The sequence below is a fragment of the Ranitomeya variabilis genome, chromosome 3 (genome assembly GCF_051348905.1).
Source record: "Ranitomeya variabilis isolate aRanVar5 chromosome 3, aRanVar5.hap1, whole genome shotgun sequence".
Taxonomy (NCBI): Eukaryota; Metazoa; Chordata; class Amphibia; order Anura; family Dendrobatidae; genus Ranitomeya; species Ranitomeya variabilis.
Window position 1 is genome coordinate 125691796 of NC_135234.1, and position 27904 is coordinate 125719699.

At 44.7% G+C, this 27904-nt stretch overlaps 1 protein-coding gene across 3 annotated transcripts in view; it reads left to right on the forward strand.

The window, feature by feature from the left end:
• The window catches only part of ADGRG2 (adhesion G protein-coupled receptor G2), a 225666-nt gene extending 223628 nt beyond the window's left edge, over positions 1 to 2038 (forward strand). For all 3 annotated transcript variants that reach the window (XM_077294653.1, XM_077294652.1, XM_077294651.1), the window contains one exon: positions 625 to 2038. In XM_077294653.1, the coding sequence (XP_077150768.1) occupies positions 625 to 791 (167 nt within the window). In that variant the 3' untranslated portion in view covers positions 792 to 2038. The remainder of the gene's footprint in view (positions 1 to 624) is intronic.
• The last annotated feature ends 25866 nt before the right edge of the window (positions 2039 to 27904 follow it).

Consider the following 27904-nt stretch of genomic DNA (forward strand, 5'->3'; position numbering starts at 1 on the left):
TCGTGGTGCGCCCACTGCCAGTTCGTGGTGCGCCCACTGCCAGTTCATGATGTGCCCACTGCCAGGTCATGATGTGCCCACTGCCAGTTCATGGTGCGCCCAATGCCAGTTCATGGTGCGCCCACTGCCAGTTCATGGTGCGCCCACTGCCAGTTCATGATGTGCCCACTGCCAGTTCATGGTGCGCCCAATGCCAGTTCATGGTGCGCCCACTGCCAGTTCATGGTGCGCCCACTGCCAGTTCATGGTGCCCCCACTGCCAGTTCATGGTGCCCCCACTGCCAGTTCATGGTGCCCCCACTGCCAGTTCATGGTGCGCCCACTGCCAGTTCATGGTGCGCTCACTGCCAGTTCATGGTGCGCCCACTGCCAGTTTGTGCCCACTGCCAGTTCATCATGTGCCCACTGCCAGTTTATGATGTGCCCACTGCCAGTTCATCATGTGCCCACTGCCAAGGCCCTAAAAAAGTGTTCACACCAGTGGGAAATGAAAAGCTGACATTTCTTCTGACGGAGTAAACAAATGAAACACACCGTAAATGCTTTTGTAAAAATTGAACAAAACAGAAGTCCTGGTATTTAGTTTTTTTAACCACCTGATCCTATAAATTCTCTATTTTTAAGGCAATGTATTTAAGGAGAGAAATGGTGTTTCCTTCGTGCTCCAGAATGGTGAGATGCCACTTCAAGAATTTCCCGGAAGACCATCTACCACAAATGGTGATGTACAACAGCATTCTTTGAGAAGGACTTCCAACAAGGGAAGCGTACATTTTATTGATCAGATATAGTTGGATCTTATGCTCATTTGCCATGAAGCTTGGACTGGGAATCCTGCACTCTAGATGTGAGAATACTAGCAGCTTGTGTATTTCAGACATTCATTAAACGTAGCTGCCTTGGACTATCAAGCACGGCTGAAATTAAAGCACATGATACAAAAAGTCGCTGTTACCCTAAACAAACTTGTCGAAACCAATTGACAAGAACTGAAATTTGTGAACAAGAGGAGTTTAATGGAATGTGGGGAACGCAGGGAAATAACGTTTTATGCCTTCAGCACATTATCCACTTTTCTTTACTGTATTTTTATATTTAATTTATGCATTGTTAAGTTTAATATAATTGTTTGTATGAAGACTTGGCCTGTGAGATGAATTATTATTAGTTTAGGCTTACTAAATGTCATTTTTAGTAGTTGTGAGTACTATAGGCCTTTTCTTTTCCATTATTTCCATTATTTTTCTAAAAAACTGGGTTTAATTTTTGTCCTGTAAGACAATACTGCCACAGATATGGAATTCTTGATCTTTTTTTTAGATTTTCCTTAGATGATGTGATATCATTAAAGGGGTGTTGAGTTTGAATTTAGCCCCAAAATTCATTGGTACGATGAAGAATGCTAAATTGCAATAGCAATGTTCCTGACCAAATATGTCATTTTGCATATTTGCACATATTATTGAAGTTTGCCGTATTTGGCTTATCACGTGTACAAATAAGCTCTGCATAAGAAACAATGGCACCTATGTAAAGTGCTTTGCATCACCCATCTAATCTGTTACACATTTAGCTACACTTCTCCTGAGCCTGACAAAGGTACTTAACAGATGGATACTGGAATATACATTGGGGGTGTTGTGGACATTTTCCAGAATATCTTATTTATATATTATGTATTTTTTTTAAAGTGAATAGTGCTTTGAATACCTGTTTATTTCTGAAGAATAACCTGGCTTGTAAGATAAACTCTTATCAACATTGCCGCTCTTCTTGGGTTTTGCTGAATCAAACAATTAAACCTTTGATACATGCAATTCATTCAAACCATTTTCTTGTGGTGTTGCATAGGAATATGCATATTATATAGGGCACAAATCATTTTTATGATGTACACTACTACATAAATAAAAAGCTAGCATTTCTCATTTACAAGTCATGCTCTTATAAAATATGTACATATATTAGTATGATTTTTTTCTTTATTTCAAAATGTTATGTTTTGTTTTGCTGCTGAATAAATTATCATTTAACTTAACTATATCTACTTATGTATATTATACATTATACCAATGTAACATTAATATTCATCTACTGTTTCTAGAAGAAATGGATTCCCATATTGGATTTTAGGCAGAACTGAAATATAGATATAAATTAGGACCGTATTCAGATGTTATCCAGATGCATTATTATATGACACCAATTTCTACTACCTTTGTGGAAATTCAAGTTTGAGTTTTCCCCAAGAAATCTCATCCAATATGCATATGTCTCTTAAATGGAAACTGAAGACATGGTTTCTAGAGGTATTCCTGTTGCAGTAAACATTCATAAATGGAATGGTACAGAAATATTATTTTTCATGGACTTTTGTTATTATTGTAATCTCACTTCCATCATTCCTCTGAATACAGCAGATTTAAAATGTTTTAATATTGCATTTTTTTAATATTCTTAAAAGTTTCAGCTGTACAAAATGTTACTAACAGGAATAGTTTACAGCTATAGGGCAGGAACATGTGTGGGAGGGAATGCTGTAGGGCAGGAGCATGTCTGGTGGGAGGGCTGTGGGGCATTTGTGCTGGGTGCAGCCGGCAGAGGGGCATCATTGGGTCGACTTATGATTATGTCTTTCAGGCCCAAGTAAAATTAAAGCCCCGCCTGCCTGCACTTCCATGTCAGGGCAACATCACCCAGGTGATTAGGTCTGCTGATCACGCTGCTGATGTCATTCTCATGCGGTGAAAGTCAGCCCGGTAAGTGCTCCAGTAGAGCTGAAGAAGCTGAGGATTTCTTGTAATAGGCAATCTTGTGAAGGAACAGTATAGAGGAAGGGAGGGGGGAGAAGGAGTTTGAGGAGGCAGTATGGGGAGGAGGAAATATGTGGGAAGACAGTATGGGGAGTAGTGGGGGAAGAATGTGTGAAGAAACAATGTTTGGACCAGGAGATAATATGGAGATGGGGGAATGTGTGAGGATACAGTATGGGAAGCTGGTGGAGTTTGTAAGGAGACTGTATGGGAAGTTGGGTGTGAGGAGACTGTGTGGGGAGTGGAGGGTGATATGTGAGGAGACATTATGGGGGTATAGGAAGAAAAATTTGTGAAGAAACAAGGGGGCATGGACAAGTGCAGCATGTGAGAGGACGAGAGTGGATGAGCTCCTGCATAGCATCTGGCTAATCCCTTGTAGAGGACCCAAAGATTACTCAGAAAGTAATGAACTACGTTCCAGATACATTGGTGCACATAGAGATACCTTTTCCTGGTAACAGAATGATTCGGAAAAGTCGTGAAAATGCGTTGGGAGAAGCGAGTCTGCAAACTAGATCGTCAACGTGCTGGAGAAAACAGGAGCCAGTGAGTCCCGGAGGAAGGAGGTAGCAACCAGGCTGCAGCGGTTATCCTGCACAGAGACTTGGTAGCCTGCGCATGATGGAGGTTGTGTCCCCTGCAGCCTCTGCACCGCCGACAGCTGAATGAAGTGGAGAGGAGACGGGAGATGTAGATGATGCGGTTTTAAAGTAAAAAGAATCGCAAATTTGCTAACAGTGAAATATATCTCCTACTATTATACAACACAGTTTTCAACAAAATTACGCTGCAGATTACAGAGGAACCCATTCTAAAAGATGTTTCCTGTTAGTTGTGCCCTCTAAGTTCTCTTTATCTACTATGACTTTACAGTTGGGTAGTCTCAGTGAAGATATGACAAATATTCCCTATAACCTACAAAAAGTGAAAGACAGGACAGGGACTATGTAGGGGAGAGTCAGTACCATTAAAGATCAACTGGCTGGCACAAGGAAGGAGAGCGGGCAATCAACACAAAAATAGCAGCACTTTTAGCCAAAATGGACGACCTGGAAAAAAGTTGGGACACAACATTGATATTTGTGGATTTTTTGGGTGCATGAGAAAGTTGAGTGCCTCTCTCTTACTGAATTTTTTGAGAATTGGTTGAAGTCAAAGATTGGGGTTGGAGTTTTGACTCCCCTGTATGGTTCGGAACATGCACATAGAGTGCAAACTCGTCCACTCCCTCCTGGACATTCACTATGACTTGTCAGCCAAAATCTTACACTATCGGGACTGAGATTTCTTTCTTAAAGGGCCACTGTCACCCCCCCCCAGCCGTTATAAACTAAAAGAGCCACCTTGTGCAGCAGTAATGCTGCAGTCTAACAAGGTGGCTCTTTTAGTTTTTGATTCATTTATTACCTCAAAAAAGCGTTTTAAAAATTGGCCACACATACCAGATATTGTACCTGGAGGCGGTCCGAAGCGTCCTGTATGAATCTCCCAACTGCCGTCACTCTTCTCTTCAGGGGCGATGGTACCCGCCCCCTGAGCGCTGTTATCTTCTGAAATCCGGGGCTTGCGCTGTGCGTGCCTGCCTGGGGCCTGCGCAGTGTTCTTTGTCAGTGCGGCCACACTGTTGCTGAATCCCCCGCCCCGCACTGTTATTCATTATGCACAGTGCGGGGCTACGGTTCCTGGGAAGGCGGGGGAGCGTCGGAGCTGGGGAGCGTCTAAACAGCGCAGTGCGCATGCCCAGGAACCCCAGCCCCGCACTGTGCATAATGAATAACAGTGCGGGGCGGGGGATTCAGCAACAGTGTGGCCGCACTGACAATGAACACCGCGCAGGCCCCAGGCAGGCACGCACAGCGCAGGCGCCGGATTTCAGAAGATAACAGCGCTCAGGGGGCGGGTACCGTCGCCTCTGAAGAGAAGAGTGACGGCAGTTGGGAGCTTCATACAGGACGATTCGGACCGCCTCCTGGTACAATATCTGGTATGTGTGGCCAATTTTTAAAACGCTTTTTTGAGGTAATAAATGAATCAAAAACTAAAAGAGCCACCTTGTTAGACTGCAGCATTACTGCTGCACAAGGTGTCTCTTTTAGTTTATAACGGCTGGGGGGGGTGACAGTGGCCCTTTAAACAAGCAAGACATCACCCTGACCTTAATATTAATGGATCCATTGATTTTTCCAGGTTACTCCACATAAGTGCAGAAGTAAAGAGCTAAGATTATTTCTCCACCAATTGTATATTGTTTTACTACTTTAACTATAACCCACAATATTATGTGTATTGAGGAAATCATCCAGCCCTTTATTAAAAGCTGTTAGGCTATGTGCACACATTGCGGATTAGGCTTAGGAATTTTTGGTGCAGATTCTGTCTCTCCTGGCAGAAAACGCACCTGCGTTTTTTTGTGCGGTTCCGCAGCGTTTTTTTGTGCGTTTTTGCTGCGGTTTTCTTGCAGATTTGCTGCGGTTTTTACCCCTGCGGTTTTCTATAATGGAGTGGGTACAAAAACGCTGCAGATTCACAAAAAAGAAGTGACATGCTACTTCTTTTAATCCACAGCGTTTCCGCAGCGGATTTTCCGCAAAGTGTGCACAGCATTTTTTTTTTCTCATTGATTTGCATTGTACTGTAAATCAATTGCGGATCTGCAGCGTTTCTGCACCTCAAAAAACGCTGCGGATCCGCAGCAAATCCTCAACGCGTGCACATACCCTTGTAGTGTCTAACATTACTACCTTTTGCAGCAGGGCATTCTACAGTCTGACTGCTCTAACTGTAAAGAACCCTTTCCTATTTAGCTGCCAAAATCCCCTTTCTTCCACCCGGAATGAGTGGCCCCTAGTCCTTAGTATGGTCTTTGGAAAGAATAAGTCATATGCCATTGTTTTGTACTGGCCACACGTATATTTATACATGTAAATGAGATCTCCTTTGAGGCATCTTTTTTCTAAGCTAAACAAGTCCAACTTTTCCAATCTCTTATCATATGAGAGGCCTTCCATCCCATGTAATAATCTAGTTGCCAGCCTTTGAACTGACTCTAACTTCTGAATATCCTTTTTAAAATGTGGAGGCCAAAACTGGATCCCATATTCTAGATGTGCCTTCACGAGTGACTTATAAAGGGGTAACACAATACATTGTGATTGTGGGGTTTTATCTCTTTTTATACATCCTAAAATGTGTTTGCATTTGCGGCTGCTGCTTGACATTGAGTACTGCTGCTCAGCTTACTTGTAACCAGAATACCAAAGTCCTTCTCTTGCTCTGTAGTCCCGAGTATGGTCCCATTTAATGAATATACAGCAATAGGATTACTCTACATTTATCTACAGGGTGGGTCATTTATATGGATACACCTAAATAAAATGGGAATGGTTGGTGATATCAACTTCCTGTTTGTGGCACATTAGTATATGGGAGGGGGAAAACTTTTCAAGATGGGTGGTGACCATGGCATTTTGAAGTTGGCCATTTTGGATCCAACTTTCAATGCAAGAAAACTCACCATTCCCATGTTATTTAGGTGTATCCATATAAATGGCCCACCCAAAAAAGTTTCCCTCATCACTGAACATAATGTTCTGTGAAAACTGAAGGTCCTGTTCCAATTTTTGTTTTGCCCATTCTGCAAATTCAGCGCGCCGATTTGGCATCAGTCGAACATCCCTTTGGCGGATATTAGCTACTCACAAATGGCACCCTTACAAAATCCATCTGCTGCGGCATCTCAACGAGGATGACCCAGATCAGCGTGCTGAATTTGCAGAATGGGCAAAATAAAATCCCCGAACCTTGATCCAATAGAACACTTGTGGTGTGACATAAAAAATTCAATTTCTGAGGCAAAGCCAACAAATGCCAAAAAAATTGTGGGATGTAGTCCAAGCATCCTGGGCTGAAATAACAGTTGACAGGTGGCAGAAGTTTATGGACTCTATGCAACATAGATGTGAAGCAGTTCTAAAAAATGGTAGGTATACAACTAAATATTAGGTTAGTAATTCACAGGAATTCTAAATTCTCAATAAAAATAGTACATATTGTAAGTTTGCAAAGAAAAATGCAGACACGGCTATCTTTTAGAACAGCCCAATGTTCATTTTTTGTTATTTTCTGTAAAGTAGTTAAACATTATATACATTTCTCTTCATGTTTTGAATTATAAAACAGGGTGCCGTGTTCCCAATGCATGGAAATAAAAACTAGTATAAAAAATTTGTGATTAACTCATGTTTTTGAACACACTGCTATTATTTTGAACACTACTGTACTTTTTGTGTTATATCAGGTGGTGAACTTTGATTTTTGCCTTGTTGAAAGATACCTGGTATAGAATTTAACTAGTGAACACAGATGATTATACCATCTGTTTTTTTTTCTTTTTGGCATTGATGTATTTATAAAATTTTGGGGGATTTATTTTAATGTCACTGGAGATTTGTTTATCTGTAGATAACTTTGCTAGCTTGATTTCTTTTTTACATTTCTTATTTACATCTTCATACTCCTGAAATGCTATCCCTGTATTCTAAGTCTTCAGGATTTTGAATGCGCTGTTTTTATCTTGTTAAACTTTTTTACTTATCAATAATGGTTTCTTTTTATTCTTTGACATTTTATTACCAGAGGGTGTAAGTTTTCTACAAGATTTTAGAAGTATTTCCTTAAACATGCCTCATTTATGTTCGGTATCCCCAGATTACCATGACATGGTCCATGTCTACTTGATTAAGCTCTTCCCTTAATTTGTTGAAATCAGCTTTCCTAAAGTTTGTAGCACCGGCGTCCCTGCCTGCTGCCTTTCCCCCCCGACTCACTGAGGCGGCCCCCCGCTCCCTCCTCTGTTATGATCCTTAGTGGTTGAGGATCACAAATTACTCCAGCTAAGTAACAAACATAGGACAAGCTCTAGGGAGGTGGCAAACTGGACTAACCGCAAATCTGAACCTATCCAAACACACTAGAAGTAGCCGGTGAACGTGCCTAAAAAATCCTAGACGTCTCGAGCCAGCCTGAGGAACTAACTACCCCTAGAGAGAAAGAAAGACCTCTCTTGCCTCCAGAGAAATAATCCCCAAAGATATAGAAGCCCCCAACAAATAATAACGGTGAGGTAAGAGGAAGGCACATACACAGGGGTGAAAACAGATTCAGCAAATGAGGCCCACTAATACTAGATAGCAGAAAATAGTAAGGGGTCTGTGCGGTCAGTAAAAAACCCTAACACAATATCCACACTGAGATTTCAAGAACCCCCGCACCAACTAACGGTGTGGGGGGAGAAACTCAGTCCCCTAGAGCAACCAGCAAGCGAGGAGATCACATCTTAGCAAGCTGGACAAGAAACATGATGAATGCTGATAATCAAAAAATGAACGGACAAAAACTTAGCTTGTCTTGGAGAGGCTGGGAGCAAGGTAATCACAAGGAATCTGAAGAGCACTGAATACATTGATAGCAGGCAAGGAACTGAGTATCCAGGTGAGTTAAATAGGAAACGAACCAAGGATAACGAACCAGCTGATGCAGCCAACCTGCAGAAGACAACACTACACAGTACCGCTTGTGACCACTAGAGGGAGCCTAAAAATAGAGTTCACAACAGTACCCCCCCCTTGAGGAGGGGTCACCGAACCCTCATCAAGACCCCCAGGGCGATCAGGATGAGCCGCGTGGAAGGCACGAACCAAATCGGCCGCATGAACATCAGAGGCGACAACCCAGAAATTATCCTCCTGACCATAGCCCTTCCACTTCACCAAATACTGAAGCCTCCGTCTAGAGATACGAGAATCCAAAATCTTCTCCACCACGTACTCCAATTCACCCTCGACCAGCACCGGAGCAGGAGGGTCAACAGAAGGAACCACAGGTACCACATACCTCCGCAACAAAGACCTATGGAACACATTATGAATGGCAAACGATGCTGGGAGATCTAAACGAAAAGACACCGGATTAAGGATTTCCAAGATCTTATAAGGACCGATGAAGCGAGGCTTGAATTTAGGAGAGGAGACCTTCATAGGAACATACCGAGAAGACAGCCACACCAAATCCCCAACACGAAGTCGGGGACCCACACCGCGGTGGCGGTTGGCAAAGCGCTGAGCCTTCTCCTGTGACAACCTCAAATTGTCCACCACATGGTTCCAAATCTGCTGCAACCTATCCACCACAGAATCCACCCCAGGACAGTCAGAAGACTCAACCTGACCCGAGGAAAAACGAGGATGGAAACCAGAATTGCAGAAAAAAGGCGAAACCAAAGTAGCAGAACTAGCCCGATTATTAAGGGCAAACTCGGCCAATGGCAAAAAAGTCACCCAATCATCCTGATCAGCAGAAACAAAACATCTCAAATAAGTTTCCAACGTCTGATTAGTTCGCTCGGTTTGGCCATTAGTCTGAGGATGGAAGGCCGACGAAAAAGATAAATCAATGCCCATCTTAGCACAAAAGTCCGCCAAAACCTGGACACAAACTGGGATCCTCTATCAGACACAATATTTTCAGGAATGCCGTGCAAGCGAACCACATTCTGAAAAAATAGAGGAACCAAATCGGAGGAGGAAGGCAACTTAGGCAAGGGCACCAAATGGACCATCTTGGAAAAACGATCACACACCACCCAGATGACAGACATTTTCTGAGATACTGGAAGATCCGAAATAAAATCCATGGAAATGTGCGTCCAAGGCCTCTTCGGGACAGGCAAAGGCAAAAGTAAACCGCTGGCACGAGAACAGCAAGGCTTAGCCCGAGCACAAATCCCAGAAGACTGCACAAAGGAACGCACATCCCGCGACAAGGAAGGCCACCAGAAGGACCTAGCCACCAAATCTCTGGCACCAAAAATCCCAGGATGACCCGCCAACACCGAAGAATGAACCTCGGAAATAACTCTGCTGGTCCATCTATCCGGAACAAACAGTCTCTCTGGTGGACAACGGTCAGATCTATCCACCTGAAATTTCTGCAGCACTTGTCGCAAATCTGGGGAAATGGCAGACAAAATCACTCCCTCTCTGAGAATACCAGCCGGCTCAGAAACTCCCGGAGAGTCAGGCACAAAACTCCTAGAAAGTGCATCAGGCTTCACGTTCTTCGAACCAGGCAGGTATGAGACCACAAAGTTGAAACGGGAGAAAAACAGCGACCAACGAGCCTGTCTAGGATTCAGGCGCTTGGCAGATTCGAGGTAAATCAGGTTTTTGTGATCAGTCAAGACCACCACACGATGTTTAGCTCCTTCGAGCCAATGTCGCCACTCCTCAAATGCCCACTTCATAGCCAACAACTCCCGATTACCAACATCATAATTTCGCTCGGCAGGCGAAAACTTTCTTGAAAAGAAAGCACATGGCTTCATCACAGAGCCATCAGAGCTTCTCTGCGACAAAACAGCCCCTGCTCCAATCTCAGAAGCATCAACCTCGACCTGGAAGGGGAGAGAGACATCTGGTTGACATAAGACTGGAGCTGAAGAAAACCGGTGCTTCAGTTCCCGAAAGGCCTCCACGGCCGCAGGAGACCAATTAGTCACATCAGAACCCTTCTTGGTCAAATCCGTCAAAGGTTTAACCACGCTAGAAAAATTAGCGATGAAACGACGGTAAAAATTAGCAAAACCCAAGAACTTCTGAAGACTCTTAACAGACGTAGGCTGAGTCCAGTCATGAATAGCCTGGACCTTGACTGGGTCCATCTCCACAGTAGAAGGAGAAAAAATAAAACCCAAAAAGGAGACCTTCTGTACTCCGAAGAGGCATTTTGAGCCCTTCACAAATAAAGCATTAGCACGCAGGACATGAAACACCATCCTGACCTGCTTCACATGGGACTCCCAATCATCAGAAAAGACCAAAATGTCATCCAGATAAACAATCATAAATTTATCCAGATATTCTCGGAAGATGTCATGCATGAAGGACTGAAACACAGAAGGAGCATTAGAGTCCAAAAGGCATCACCAAGTACTCAAAATGGCCTTCGGGCGTATTAAATGCTGTTTTCCATTCATCTCCCTGCTTAATGCGCACAAGGTTATACGCACCAGGGAGATCTATCTTAGTGAACCAACTGGCCCCCTTAATCCGAGCAAACAAATCAGACAATAGTGGCAAAGGATACTGAAATTTGACTGTGATTTTATTCAGAAGACGATAATCTATACAAGGTCTCAAAGAACCGTCCTTCTTGGCCACAAAAAAAAAATCCTGCACCAAGAGGGGAAGAGGATGGGCGAATATGTCCCTTCTCCAAAGACTCCTTTATATAACTCCGCATCGCGGCATGCTCTGGTATAGACAAATTAAAAAGTCGTCCCTTAGGGAATTTACTACCAGGAATTAAATTTATAGCACAGTCACAATCCCTATGAGGGGGCAGGGCACTGGACCTGGGCTCATTAAATACATCCTGGTAGTCAGACAAAAACTCAGGGACCTCAGAAGGAGTGGAAGAAGCAATAGACACCAACGGAGTATCGCCATGAATTCCCTGACAACCCCAACTTGACACAGACATAGCTTTCCAATCTAAAACTGGATTATGAGCCTGCAGCCATGGCAGACCCAAAACGACAACATCATGCAAATTATGCAGAACGAGAAAACGAATCACCTCCTGATGTACGGGAGTCATGCACATGGTCATTTGCGTCCAATACTGAGGCTTATTCTCAGCCAATGGCGTAGCATCAATTCCCCTCAGAGGAATAGGAAATTCCAAAGGCTCCAGGACAAAACCACAGCGCCTGGCAAACGACAAATCCATCAGATTCAGGGCAGCACCCGAATCCACAAAAGCCATAACCGGGTAGGACTACAAAGAACAAATCAAAGTAACAGACAAAATAAATTTAGGCTGTATCGTACCAATGGTGACAGGTTTAGCGATTTTTTTTATACGTTTAGAGCATGCTGAGATAACATGAGTAGAATCACCACAGTAAAAGCACAACCCATTTTGACGTCTATGACTTTGTCGCTCAATTCTGGTCAGAGTTCGGTCACATTGCATAGACTCAGGTCTCTGTTCAGAAAATACCGCCAAAGGATGAACAGATTTGCGCTCCCGCAAACGCCGATCAACCTGAATGGCTAAAGCCATAGAATCACTCAGACTTGTAGGGGTGGGAAACCCCACCATAACATTCTTAACGGCCTCAGAAAGACCTTCTCTGAAATTTGCAGCCAGGGCACACTCATTCCATTGAGTAAGCACCGACCATTTCCGAAATTTTTGACAATACACCTCTGCTTCATCCAGACCTTGAGAGATAGCCAGCAACGCTTTTTCTGCCTGATTCTCAAGATTAGGCTCCTCATAAAGCAGTCCAAGAGCCAGAAAAAATGCATCTACATTAAGCAATGCAGAATCTCCTGGCGCCAGAGAGAAGGCCCAATCTTGAGGGTCGCCGCGCAACAAGGAGATAACAATTTTAACTTGCTGAGCGGAATCACCAGAGGAACGAGGTCTCAGAGACAGAAATAACTTACAATTATTTTTAAAATTCTGAAACCTAGATCTATCTCCAGAAAACAACTCAGGAATGGGTATCTTTGGTTCTGACATAGGGCTATGAATAACAAAATCCTGAATACTTTGCACCCGTGCAGTAAGATGATCCACACTAGAAGTCAGAGTCTGAATATTCATGTCTGCAGCTGAGCTCAAAACCACCCAGAGTTCAAGGGGATGAAAGAAACTAAACAGACTGCAGCAAAGGAAAAGCGGGAAAAAAAAAAAATTTACTCAGGTCTTCTTTTTATCCCACTTCTGCGATGCATTAAACACTTTTTTGGCCTGCTATACTGTTATGATCCTTAGTGGTTGAGGATCACGAATTACTCCAGCTAAGTAACAAACATAGGACAAGCTCTAGGGAGGTGGCAAACTGGACTAACCGCAAATCTGAACCTATCCAAACACACTAGAAGTAGCCGGTGAACGTGCCTAAAAAATCCTAGACGTCTCGAGCCAGCCTGAGGAACTAACTACCCCTAGAGAGAATGAAAGACCTCTCTTGCCTCCAGAGAAACAATCCCCCAAGATATAGAAGCCCCCAACAAATAATAACGGTGAGGTAAGAGGAAGGCACATACACAGGGGTGAAAACAGATTCAGCAAATGAGGCCCACTAATACTAGATAGCAGAAAATAGTAAGGGGTCTGTGCGGTCAGTAAAAAACCCTAACAAAATATCCACACTGAGATTTCAAGAACCCCCGCACCAACTAACGGTGTGGGGGGAGAAACTCAGTCCCCTAGAGCAACCAGCAAGCGAGGAGATCACATCTTAGCAAGCTGGACAAGAAACATGATGAATGCTGATAATCAAAAAATGAACGGACAAAAACTTAGCTTGTCTTGGAGAGGCTGGGAGCAAGGTAATCACAAGGAATCTGAAGAGCACTGAATACATTGATAGCAGGCAAGGAACTGAGTATCCAGGTGAGTTAAATAGGAAACGAACCAAGGATAACGAACCAGCTGATGCAGCCAACCTGCAGAAGACAACACTACACAGTACCGCTTGTGACCACTAGAGGGAGCCTAAAAATAGAGTTCACAACACTCCTCCTTCTCCTGCTGCAGCTGCCCGGGGTCTGCGCATGGCTCGCAGATCCTAGGGAACCGTAATTAGGGTTTTCTGGGAAGGCTTGTCTGGCAGAATCAAGAACGAGCTGGACAGCTGTGATATACCCACCTCATTGGATGACCTGGTCTCTCCAGCGACGTCGATTGACATCCGGTTTCAGGAGCTTTCGAAGGAGGTGAACCACGAGAGAAGACTTGTGCACCTTTCAAAGACTGGTCATGCAGAAAACTTCAGTTCCGGCACCCTCTCCTGAGTCCAAGAAGGTAGACCAGCTGAAGATCACAAAGCATCGTCAGGAGGTTCGCCGGTTCAAGGGAAGGTGCTTCTATTGTGGCAGTCCTGAGCATGTAATCCACTTCTTCCTGTACAGACTGGGAAACGCCAGAGCCTAGGCTTTGTTGGTGAGGTCATCCTGGATGAAAATTACTCCTTTCCATCACTGGCTTTGTCAGTGTCCATGTTCTGTGGCAGCATCCGTTTTGTCGAGTCGCTCTACCCTGACTGGCCGGTAACCCTCGTTCAACAGGCCATAGTTGAATTATATCAGATTCTGATCCGTCTTCCCGATTCGCTGGTGGTTTCTTCAGTGGACAGAAAACTCCTTTCCCAAACTATCTTATCTGTGACTGTGTCTGTAGAACTCCGAGTATGAATGCTACACTCGGAAAAGGTTAATCTCTATGTGCTGTTGGGTGTCACAAAATACAACAACCCAACCGGGGGGGGGGGGTTGGTCAGTGGACGGCACAACAAACACACAGCGGGATGAAAATGGGGAGAATAGGGCCCTACTGATAGGGAAATTAGGGATGGACACCTGAGCTCAAACCTGAGCCTGTCCCTGCACTCTTAACGCCCTAAGTATGTCCTTCCCCCCACCGCCATCAGGAACCTCATCCCTTGCTGTTACCTAGCACTGCCCTGGCTAGTGCACTGGCCGGCAAGGTCGCTAGCCTCACCACTGCAGATGGAACAACACATGGGACAGTGACAAACACGAGGCAGACGAGGAAAAACATCACACTTAGCTTCCAGACTCCGCTGCCAAGCTCCACACCGCAGATGACACCGAAACAGGACTCCAAACTCCAGAAGAAGCTAACACCAGAGAGCTGCAACTGCAAGGCTGGTCTCCATAGAGAAACTCTATTACCAACAGTCAGTTGATGCATCAGGTGACCATTTAAAGGATGGTGGGAGTGGTCACCACCCACATCAGCTGACCTAACAACTCTGCAGTTGCAACAGATTGCCAGTAAGGGAAACTGACATTAACCCCTGCTGGTCCTGAAAGGAAAAAGGCTACATTTAAAATATAGTGGAACCAGAGCTACCACAAATCCAAAAATGGATCCTGACATTGGGCCTGTCTCATACTCTGCTTCTCGGTCTGCCATGGGTGCGAAAACGTAAATCAGTGTTGGATTGGAAATCCAGAGAAGTACTCCATTGGGGTCAGGAGTGCCATGAGAGATGTTTTGTTCCCATTCGTCCTGCTCGTCCTCCGGCTTCTCAATCTAATTTGCCTGACTTACCTGCTGCATACTGGGCATACACTGACATCTTGGATAAAAAGGAGGCTGAGACACTGCCACCTCAAATGCCATAAGACTGTCCTATTGACCTTCTACCAGGTGCTTGTCCATGAGGCCGAATCTATCCCCTGTCGCATGCTGAGTCCCATGCCGTGTCCGAATATATTGAAGAAAATATTGCCAGGGAATTTATCTGGAAATCTTCCTCCCCAGCTGGAGCAGGTTTTTTTTGTAAGAAAAAGGAGGGTTCTTTGCAACCCTGCATTGATTATAGGGGTCTCAACCAAATTACTATCAAGAATATATTCTCTTTGTCTCTCATCTCTGAGTTGTTCAATCGACTTAAAGGTTCCAGAGTGTTCACATACCTCGATCTTCTTGGGGCATACAACCTGGTCCAAATACGCCAAAGAGATGAATGCAAGATGGCCTTTAATACCCGAGATGGCCATTATGAGTATACAGTAATGCCCCTTGGTCTCTGTAATGCTCAAGCCACCTTTCAACAACTGATGAATGACATCTTCCGGGACCTTCTCTATACATTTGTGATAGTATACCTAGAAAACATCTTGGTGTTCTCTCCCAATCTGCCTTCACACCGAAGGGATGTTCGCCAGGTACCGCAGAGATTCAGGAAGAACCGGCTGTACGCCAAATATAAAAAGTGTGTCTTTGAGCAGACCTCTCTTCTGCTTTTTGGGTACATCATCTCTGAGACCAGCTTGAAAATGGATTCCGAGAAGGTATCCGCCGTCCAGATGGTCTGATAGCCATCCAGTGGTTTCTTGAATTCGCAAACTATTACCACCAGTTTATTCCACATTTCTCCTCTCGGACTGCTCCTATTTGCATCCTGACCCACAAGTGGCCAATCCTAAGATATGGACTATAGAGGCAGAGAACACCTTTGCGTCTCTAAAACAGGCCTTCCTCAGCTCCTGTGCTGAATCATCCGGGCAATAACAAACAATTATTTATGGAAGTGGATGCTTCTTCTTCAGGGAACAGAGCCGTTCTTACTCAGAAGTCTTCTTCCAGTCTCATAGTGATCTGTGGCTTTTCCAAGATCTTTTCAGCTCTGGAATGCAATTACTCTATAGGCGATCGAGAACTGTTGGCGATTAAACAGGCTCTGGAGAAGTGGCGCTTCTTGCTAGAAGGAGGTATGCATCCGGTGGTTTTATAGATGGTCCACAAGAATCTAGCATATCTGCAATCCGCAAAGCGACTTAACCCATGACAAGCCAGGTGGTCGCTATTCTTTGTCCCCTTCAACTTCACACTCCATTTTCGGACGACAGATAAGAATGTAATGGCGGACACCATCTCTAGATCCTTCCAGTCTTCCAACCAGGAGGAGGAGCCCCAACACATTATTGAGCCCTCCAAAATCTTAATGGTCGCTCATTTAAATTTGTCTCATCTCCCCTCCGGAAAGACCTACATTGCTAAAAGTGATAGGAAGCGGGTCCTTCTCTGGGGTCACTCGTCTAAGTTGGTTGTCCATACCAGACAGAAGAAGATGGCTCTCCACATCTCCCGACACTATTGGTGGCCATCCTTGAGCAAAGATATTGCGGATTTCATCTGTGCCTGTTCCTCTTGTGCCAAGAATAAAACCCCGAAACAGCTTCCGACCGGTCAGTTACTTCATCCAGTACCATCTGCTCCCTGGAAGCAAATCGCAATGGATTTCATCACTGATCTTCCATCAGCCAGGTGCACTGTCATCTGGATGGTTGTGAATCGCATCTCCAAGATGGCTCACTTCACTCCACTGACCAGCACCAGTGCTTGCAGAGAAGTTTATTCTACATGTTTTCCGCCTTCATGGTCTATATTGTCTTGGATAGAGGCGTCCAGTTTACTTCTCGCTTGCAGGTGGATCTCCAGAAGCAAGTATGACTGATGAAAAACCCTACCATCCTCAGGCCAGTGTCCAGATAAAGCAGATCAATCAGATCCTGTCTAATTTCCTTGGCACTTTGTCAATGTCCACCACAGTGACTGGGACAAACTCCTGCCTTGGTCCGAATTCTCATACAACAACCATGTGAGCGAATCTTCTGCCAACTCTCGGTTCTTTATGGTCTATAGTCAGCATCCCAATACACCTTTCCGTTTCCACCACCTCCAATATTCTTGCTGCTGAATCCCTCATCAAGAATTTTTCTGAAATCTGGGAGGACACAAAGTTCACCTTATTGAAGTCTTCTGAAAGGATGAAAAGACACTCAGACAAGAGACATTTGGATCCGCCTCTGTTTCGTCCTTGGGAAAAGGTCTGGCTGTCATCCAAGTATATCCATCTCAAGGTACCCTGTTGTGAATTCCGTTCTCGGGCTCCCTCCTGTGGTCGTGAATGGTACTTTGGTGAGTTCTGTCCTTGGACACCCTCTGGTGGCTTTGAGTGGAACTGCTGATTTTTGAGGTTGGCTTTCTCAGCTGCCCTCGTTTATTGCTTCTGCTCGCTTCCCTATTTAACTCTGCCCAGGTCGTTAGTTCATGCCAGCTGTCAATGTCTCAGTACTGGTTCAGATCTCTCTTGGAATTCTCAGATGACCTGACTACTCCAGCAGAAGCTAAGTCCTTGCTAGTCATTTGCTGTTCATTGGTTTTTGAATATATTTTTCAGTACATGCTATGTTTCAGTCCAGCCTGCTATTATGATATTTCCTTGCTAGCTGGTAACTCTGGGGGTGCAGAGCTGCACCTCCACACCGTGAGTCGGTGTGGAGGTCTTTTTGCACACTCTGCGTGGTTTTTGTAGTTTTTTATACTGACCGCATAGTTCCCTTTCCTATCCTCGGTCTTTCTAGAGAAGATTCGGCCTCCTTTGCTAAAATCTGTTTCATTCCTGTGTTTGTCACTTCCCTCTTAACTCACAGTTAATATTTGTGGGGGCTACCTTTACTTTGGGGAATTTCTCTGAGGCAAGGTAGGCTACTATTTCTATCTTTAGGGGTAGTTAGCTCTTAGGCTGTGAAGAGGCGTCTAGGGAGAGTTAGGTACGCTCCACGGCTATTTCTAGTGTGTGTGATAGGATTAGGGATTGCGGTCAGTAGAGTTACCACTACCTCAGAGCTTGTCCCTGGTTTTTCTGTTTTAACCATCAGGTCACTTCGGGTGCTCCTAACCACCAGGTCATAACAGTACAGCTGGCCAACAAAGTGTTAATGCATCTCAAAAGAGGGAAAAGAGAAGTTCTGAGTCAATTTTTTTTTCTTTGCTGCTTGTTTTGTCTTTCTTTTCCCCTTAACCTCTGGGTGGTTCAGGACTCAGGTGTAGATATGGATATTCAAGGTTTGTCCTCTTGTGTGGATCAACTCACTGCAAGGCTACAAAGGATTCAAGATTATGTAGTTCAGAATCCGATGTTAGAGCCTAGAATTCCTATTCCTGATTTGTTTTCTGGGGATAGATCTAAATTTTTGAATTTCAAAAATAATTGCAGACTGTTTCTTGCTCTGAAACCCCGCTCCTCTGGTGACCCCATTCAGCAAGTAAAGATTATTATTTCTTTGTTGCGTAGCGACCCGCAAGACTGGGCATTCTCCCTTGAGCCAGGAAATCCTGCATTGCTTAATGTAGATGCATTTTTTCTAGCGCTTGGATTGCTTTATGACGAACCAAATTCTGTGGATCAGGCAGAAAAGATCTTGCTGACTGTCAGGGTCAGGATGAAGCAGAAGTACAGTATATTGCCAGAAGTTTAGAAAGTGGTCTGTGCTTACACAATGGAATGAGTGTGCCCTGGCAGCAATTTTCAGAAAGGGTCTTTCTGAAGCCCTTAAAGATGTTATGGTGGGGTTCCCCACGCCTGCTGGTCTGAATGAATCAATGTCTTTGGCCATTCAGATAGATCGGCGTTTGCGCGAGCGCAAAGTTGTGCACCATTTGGCGGTGTCCTCTGAGCGGAGGCTTGAGCCTATGCACTGTGATAGTACTTTGACCAGAGCTGAACGGCAAGAACACAGACGTCAGAATGGGCTGTGTTTTTACTATGGTGACTCCTCTCATGCTATCTCTGATTGTCCTAAGCGCACTAAGAGGTTCGCTAGGTCTGTCACCATTTGTACTTTGCAGCCTAAATTTCTTTTATCTGTTACCCTGATTTGCTCATTGTCGTCCTACTCCGTTATGGCATTTGTGGATTCGGGCGCTGCCCTGAACTTGATGGACTTGGAGTTTGCCAGGCGCTGTGGTTTTTCCTTGGAGCCTTTGCAGAATCCTATTCCCTTAAGGGGGATTGATGCTACACCATTGGCCAAGAATAAACCTCAGTACTGGACTCAGCTGACCATGTACATGGCTCCCGCGCATCAGGAAAATATTCGCTTTTTGGTGTTGCATAATTTGCATGATGTTGTCGTGTTGGGTTTGCCATGGTTACAGGTTCATAATCCAGTACTGGATTGGAAATCAATGTCTGTGTCTAGTTGGGGTTGTCAAGGGATACATAGTGATGTTCCTTTGATGTCAATTTCTTCTTCCACTCCTTCTGAAGTCCCTGAGTTTTTGTCGGATTACCAGGATGTATTTGATGAGCCCAAGTCCAGTGCCCTACCTCCTCATAGGGACTGTGATTGCGCTATTAATTTAATTCCTGGTAGTAAGTTCCCTAAGGGCCGACTGTTCAATTTATCTGTGCCAGAACATGCCGCTATGCGGAGTTATGTAAAGGAGTCCTTGGAGAAAGGGCATATTCGCCCGTCTTCGTCGCCGTTGGGAGCAGGGTTCTTTTTTGTGGCCAAGAAGGATGGCTCTCTGAGACCCTGTATAGATTACCGCCTTCTCAATAAAATCACGGTCAAATTTCAGTACCCTTTGCCTCTGTTGTCTGATTTGTTTGCTCGGATTTAGGGGGTTAGTTGGTTTACCAAGATTGACCTTCGAGGGGCGTATAATCTTGTGCGTATTAAACAGGGCGATGAATGGAAAACAGCATTTAATACGCCCGAGGGCCATTTTGAGTACCTGGTGATGCCATTCGGGCTTTCTAATGCTCCATCTGTGTTTCAGTCCTTTATGCACGACATCTTCCGGAAGTATCTGGATAGGTTCATGATCGTATATTTGCATGATATTTTGGTCTTTTCGGATGATTGGGAGTCTCATGTAAGGCAGGTCAGGATGGTGTTCCAGGTCCTTCGTGCTAATGCGTTGTTTGTGAAGGGCTCTAAATGCCTCTTTGGAGTTCAGAAGGTTTCCTTTTTGGGCTTCATTTTTTCCCCTTCTACTATCGAGATGGATCCTGTTAAAGTTCAGCCCATTTATGATTGGACTCAACCTACATCTGTGAAGAGTCTTCAGAAGTTCCTGGGCTTTGCTAATTTTTACCGTCGCTTCATCGCTAATTTTTCTAGTGTGGTTAAGCCTTTGACTGATTTGACGAAGAAAGGCGCTGATGTGGTGAATTGGTCCCCTGCGGCCGTTGAGGCCTTTCAGGAGCTTAAACGTCATTTTACTTCGCCCCCTGTGTTGTGTCAGCCAGATGTTTTGCTCCCTTTTCAGGTCGAGGTTGATGCTTCTGAGATTGGGGCAGGGGCTGTTTTGTCTCAGAGAAGTTCTGATGGCTCCTTGATGAAGCCGTGTGCCTTCTTTTCTAGAAAGTTTTCGCCTGCCGAGCGTAATTATGATGTCGGCAATCGGGAGTTGTTGGCTATGAAGTGGGCATTTGAGGAGTGGCGACATTGGCTTGAGGGAGCCAAACATCGCGTGGTGGTCCTGACTGATCACAAGAATCTGACTTACCTCGAGTCCGCCAAGCGGTTGAACCCTAGACAGGCTCGATGGTCGCTGTTTTTCTCCCGGTTCGATTTTGTGGTCTCATACCTTCCGGGATCTAAGAATGTGAAGGCTGATGCCCTTTCTAGGAGTTTTTTGCCTGATTCTCTGGGAGTCCCTGAGCCGGCTGGTATTCTTAAAGAGGGGGTGATTCTGTCTGCCATCTCCCCTGATTTGCGGCGGGTGTTGCAGGAGTTTCAGGCTGATAGACCTGACCGCTGCCCAGTGGAGAAACTGTTTGTCCCTGATAGATGGACTGGTAGGGTTATTTCTGAGGTTCATTGTTCAGTGTTGGCTGGTCATCCTGGGATTTTTGGTACCAGAGATTTGGTTGCCAGGTCCTTTTGGTGGCCTTCTTTGTCACGGGATGTGCGTTCTTTTGTGCAGTCCTGTGGGACTTGTGCTCGGGCCAAACCTTGCTGTTCTCGTGCCAGTGGGTTGCTTTTGCCTTTGCCTGTCCCGAAGAGGCCCTGGACACATATTTCCATGGATTTTATTTCTGATCTTCCTGTCTCTCAAAGGATGTCTGTCATCTGGGTGGTTTGTGATCGGTTTTCTAAGATGGTCCATTTGGTACCCTTGCCTAAATTGCCTTCCTCCTCTGATTTGGTTCCATTATTTTTTCAGCATGTGGTTCGTTTGCATGGCATTCCGGAGAACATTGTGTCGGACAGAGGTTCCCAATTTGTTTCTAGGTTTTGGCGGTCCTTTTGTGTTAAGATGGGCATTGATTTGTCTTTTTCTTCAGCGTTCCATCAGACAAATGGCCAAACCGAACGAACCAATCAGACCTTGGAAACCTATCTGAGATGCTTTGTTTCTGCTGATCAGGATGATTGGGTGACCTTCTTGCCATTGGCCGAGTTCGCCCTTAATAATCGGGCTAGTTCTGCTACTTTGGTTTCGCCTTTTTTTTGTAATTCTGGTTTTCATCCTCGTTTTTCTTCAGGGCAGGTTGAGGCTTCTGACTGTCCTGGTGTGAATTCTGTGGTGGACAGGTTGCAACAAATTTGGACTCACGTGGTGGACAATTTGACGTTGTCTCAGGAGAAGGCGCAACGTTTTGCTAACCGCCGTCGCTGTGTTGGTCCCCGACTTCGTGTTGGGGATTTGGTTTGGTTGTCTTCTCGTTATGTTCCTATGAAGGTTTCTTCTCCTAAGTTCAAGCCTCGTTTCATTGGTCCTTATAAGATTTCTGAAATTATCAATCCTGTGTCGTTTCGTTTGGCCCTTCCGACTTCTTTTGCCATCCATAATGTGTTCCATAGGTCGTTGTTGCGGAGATATGTGGCGCCTATGGTTCCTTCCGTTGATCCTCCGGCTCCGGTGCTGGTTGAGGGGGAGTTGGAGTATGTGGTGGAGAAGATTTTAGATTCTCGTATTTCGAGACGGAAGCTTCAGTACCTGGTTAAATGGAAGGGCTATGGTCAGGAGGATAATTCCTGGGTTGTTGTCTCCGATGTCCATGCTGCCGATTTGGTTCGTGCCTTTCATTTGGCTCGTCCTGATCGGCCTGGGGGCTCTGGTGAGGGTTCGGTGACCCCTCCTCAAGGGGGGGGGACTGTTGTGAATTCCGTTCTCGGGCTCCCTCCTGTGGTCGTGAATGGTACTTTGGTGAGTTCTGTCCTTGGACACCCTCTGGTGGCTTTGAGTGGAACTGCTGATTTTTGAGGTTGGCTTTCTCAGCTGCCCTCGTTTATTGCTTCTGCTCGCTTCCCTATTTAACTCTGCCCAGGTCGTTAGTTCATGCCAGCTGTCAATGTCTCAGTACTGGTTCAGATCTCTCTTGGAATTCTCAGATGACCTGACTACTCCAGCAGAAGCTAAGTCCTTGCTAGTCATTTGCTGTTCATTGGTTTTTGAATATATTTTTCAGTACATGCTATGTTTCAGTCCAGCCTGCTATTATGATATTTCCTTGCTAGCTGGTAACTCTGGGGGTGCAGAGCTGCACCTCCACACCGTGAGTCGGTGTGGAGGTCTTTTTGCACACTCTGCGTGGTTTTTGTAGTTTTTTATACTGACCGCATAGTTCCCTTTCCTATCCTCTGTCTTTCTAGAGAAGATTCGGCCTCCTTTGCTAAAATCTGTTTCATTCCTGTGTTTGTCACTTCCCTCTTAACTCACAGTTAATATTTGTGGGGGCTACCTTTACTTTGGGGAATTTCTCTGAGGCAAGGTAGGCTACTATTTCTATCTTTAGGGGTAGTTAGCTCTTAGGCTGTGAAGAGGCGTCTAGGGAGAGTTAGGTACGCTCCATGGCTATTTCTAGTGTGTGTGATAGGATTAGGGATTGCGGTCAGTAGAGTTACCACTACCTCAGAGCTTGTTCCTGGTTTTTCTGTTTTAACCATCAGGTCACTTCGGGTGCTCCTAACCACCAGGTCATAACAGTACCCTCGTATAAACTTGGCCCTCGCTTCATCAGTCCATTCAAGGTTTTAAAGCAGATTAATCCAGTAGTCTACAAGCTCAAACTTGGCCTCTTTACTGATCCTGGCACCACGCCTACTTGAAAGTGATTTGGTCCTGAGGAGAGGTCCTGGGAGCACATGGAGAACATTCATGCCCCTCTTCTCCTTGAAAGATTTTGTGTGGACTTGAAAAAGAGGGGGCCTAAAGGGGGGATACTGTAGTGCTATCGTCCTTGCATGCTGCCAACTCACCACCACAGCCCTTCAGTCCCTTCTGCTGCTGCTGCGAGGGGGTTTGTGCAACATTGTCTATTTCTAAAACACGCTTGCTAGTTCTCAGGTCCCAGTGTTTGTATCCCAGTATACCTGCCTGTCTATCACCTGTGCCCACCAGCCTGTCAGTCGTGCCCACCAGCCTGTCTATCAGCCATGTCCGCCAGCCTTTATATCAGCCGTGTTTAGCGGACTACTAGCCTTCCCCACCTGCCTATCAAACCTGCCTGCCTATCAGCCGTGCCCACCAGCCTGCATATCAGCCATGCCCGCCATGTTTCATTGAATGTCTGGATAGTTAAAATCCCCCATAAGGACCCTGTTCAGCTGTATTAGGAGGCTTGTAGCAAACTTCAATTAGCAGCTTTCCATTATTTCCATCCCCATGTACATTTACCCATAGTGACTCTACATTGTTGCAGCTCCCCCCAATGTCATCATTGAGCACAGGTTTTAAGTTGGATTTTACAAAAAATACACACCGCTCCACCTTTTTTTGTATTTCCTGTCCTTTCTAAATGTAGTGTAACCCTCTACGTTTGTTACCTAGTCATGCCTTTCAACCAGCCAGATTTCCGTAATACCAACCACATCATATTCTATGTCTCCGGTTCATTCATTTTTTTGCCAGCTTTCATTTGCCAGCAGACATTTAATACTATTTAGCTCATTTGTTACTATTACTCAGCTCCCTACTTTCCTTGCATATCCCAACCCCCCTATGTCCTCATTAACCCCTACTGCCTCACTCTCTGTCTACTCTATCTACCCTCTTATTAGCACAATTACCCTACCTCCCCCCAGATCCTTGTTTTAAAACTCCTCCATCCATCTGACCATTTTTTCCCCAAGCACAGCTACACTCTCCTCATTAAGGTACAGCCTGCCCGACCCTACCGTAGATCATGTAGCCGACAGAGAAGTCAGCCCAGTTCTCCATGAACCCAAAACCCTTCCTTACTGCACCAATTTCTAAGCCACTTATTTATCTCCCTAAGCTCCCGCTGTCTTTCTAGTGACGCTCATGGCATCGGCAGTATTTCTGAAAACACCACCTCGGAGGTCCTGGCCTTCAGCTTCTTTCCTAGTTCCCTGTAATCATTTTTAAGGACCTTCCACTTCCCTCTAACTTTGTCATTGGTACCAATGTGTACCATGACTGCTGTTTTTTTTCCAGCCCCACCCAGCAATCTGTCTATCCGATCCGCAATATGTCGAATCCGAGCACCTGGCAGACAACACACTGTTCGGCATTCATGGTCTCGGCGGCAGATCACCATGTCTGTCCACCTAATTATATAGAGTCCCCTACCACAAAAATCTGTCTTGCCTTTGCTGCACTACTATTTCCCTCCTTCCTACATCAGTCGTTTTCCTGGTTGGTAGGAGCAACGCCCTGCTGTAGTGATCCTAGTCCTGGGCTTGCATTCCCAGCGAAACAGGCATATTTACTAGGTTGTGCCAGATCAGGACTAGGCTCCCTGACAATTTTCCACCTACCCTTTCTGTCACCCAGCTACCTACTTTTGGGTCCTGATCTTCTCCACCTCCACCCTCCTCCATATCACTGGCCCAAGCCAACGCAAGCTCAGTGAGCTCTAAACTCCTCTCCAGGTTTGCAGTGCTCCTGAGTGTTGCAAGCTGCACATTTAGATCCATTATCTTGGCTTCCAAACATGTAATATGATGACATCGAATGCAGATATTTTCACACTCAAATGGCTGTTCAAGGCATGCATACATCTCACAAGATGCACACCTGGTAGCATTGCCCATGGAGGACATATTAAATGGGGATAAACAATACAGATATAAGCAGAAAAAAACAAAACAATGTAAAGCTAGTAAGGCAAACACCAAACTATGTTCTTCTGTTAAACTATGATATTGCTTTTATGCACTTATCTGCTGCTTCTGCACTTTAATGCCACCTCTGCTCCGCTCAACAGCCTCGCTTAGATTCACTGGAATGTGTAGTCCTCCAGACAGTACAGCACAGGTGAATCTGGCACTGGCAAACTTCATATACTTGAAGGAAAGATGAGTGGACAAATGTACCAAGACATTCTTGATAAAAATATGCTGCTATCTACCAGTATGATGAAGATGAAATTAAAGTGGACATTTCAGCAAGACAATGATCCCAAACACATAATCAAGGAAACTCTTAATTAGTTTCAGAGAAAGACAATAAAGCTGCTAGAATAGTCCAGCCAATCACCTGATCTGGATCCAATAGAAAATGTATGGAATGAACTAAATCTCAGAATTAATAGAATGGGCTAAAATTACACCTGAGCAATTCATGCGACTAGTTTCTCCATACTGGAGGTGTCTTGAAGCTGTCAGCACCAAGAAAGGCTTTTTGTACATGTCAATAACACTTTTAGAAACATGTTTTCTTAGAAAATTGGTGATGTGTTCAATACTTATTTCACCCACTGTATAATGTTCCCCATCCTGGTATAATGTTCCCATTCTATGATAATGTCTCACATCTAGGTATAATGTCCCCATCATGGTATAATGTCATCCATCCTGGTATTATGTCCCCATTGTGGAATAATGTCCCCGATTCTGGTATAATCTCCTCATTCTGAACTAATGCCCCCCATCCAGGTATTATGTCCCCATTCTGGAATAATGTCCCTAATCCTGGTATAATGTCCCCATCCTGGTATAATGTGACCCATTGTGATATGCCCCCTTTCTGGAATAATGTACCCCGTGTTGGTATAATGTTCCTATTCTGCAATAATGTCCCCATCACGGTATAATGTCATCCAACTTGGTATTCTTGGTATTATGTCCCCATTCTGGAATAATGTCCCTCATCCTGGTATAATGTCCCCATTCTGGTGTCATGTCCTCCATTCTGGTATAATGTCACCTCTGTAATAATTTCCCCCATCCTGATATAATGTCCCCCATCCTAGTATTATGTCATCCAGCCTGGTATAATCTCAATCTGGAATAATGTCCACATTCTGGATTAATGTCACCTTTCTTGGTTTAATGCCCCCCATCCTGGTATAATGTCCTCATCCTGGTATAATGTCCCCATTATAGTATAATGTCCCCATTCTGGTATAATGTCCACATCCTGGTATACTGTCTCCATTCTTTAATAATGTCCACATCCTGGTGTAATGTCCCCATTTTCTAATAATGTCCAAATCCTCTTATGACGTCCCCAATATTGTATAATGTCCCCCATCCTGGTATCATGTCTCTATTCTGGTATAATGTCCACTTCCTGGTATAATGTCCTCATTCTGTAATAATGTCCACATCCTGGTATAATGTCCCCATTCTGTAATAATGTTCACATCCTGGGTCTCTTCCATTCTTTTCCATCACATTGTAAAAAGAAAATATGATTATTCTTACCTTCCTCTGCTCCCAAGACGTGCAGCATCCTCTTCAATAGCTCTCACAGGAGCTGACTTGTGACACCCATCATTGGCAAGCTGACATCTGCTGCCAGCCTCTGATTGGCCGGCAGCGTGTATTGCAGTGCAGGGGTGCATAAACACAACAGTTTTGCAATATATAGTATAAATAATGATCTCACGTGAATTTAGGCTAATGCTGGATTTCAAAGGAGTATCAAGATGACTGCGATACAGCACACAGCTGAATGGTATCCCGTCAACACTCTGCAATCATGACAACTAAAATGCCACTGTCAGTGATTGAAAGTGGCATGCAACTGGTTTAACGCAGTTGCCATCTGTTGGGTGTGAAACGGGCTCAGCTCCTGAGCCAACTCCACACATGAGGATTCTGGTGTGGACATACAGGTCCTTCTCAAAAAATTAGCATATAGTGTTAAATTTCATTATTTACCATAATGTAATGATTACAATTAAACTTTCATATACTATAGATTCATTATCCACCAACTGAAATTTGTCAGGTCTTTTATTGTTTTAATACTGATGATTTTGGCATACAACTCCTGATAACCCAAAAAACCTGTCTCAATAAATTAGCATATCAAGAAAAGGTTCTCTAAATGACCTATTACCCTAATCTTCTGAATCAACTAATTAACTCTAAACACATGCAAAAGATACCTGAGGCTTATAAAAACTCCCTGCCTGGTTCATTACTCAAAACCCCCATCATGGGTAAGACTAGCGACCTGACAGATGTCAAGAAGGCCATCATTGACACCCTCAATCAAGAGGGTAAGACCCAGAAAGAAATTTCTCAACAAATAGGCTGTTCCCAGAGTGCTGTATCAAGGCACCTCAATGGTAAGTCTGTTGGAAGGAAACAATGTGGCCGAAAACGCTGTACAACGAGAAGAGGTGACCGGACCCTGAGGAAGATTGTGGAGAAGGACCGATTCCAGACCTTGGGGAACCTGTGGAAGCAGTGGACTGAGTCTGGTGTGGAAACATCCAGAGCCACCGTGCACAGGCGTGTGCAGGAAATGGGCTACAGGTGCCGCAT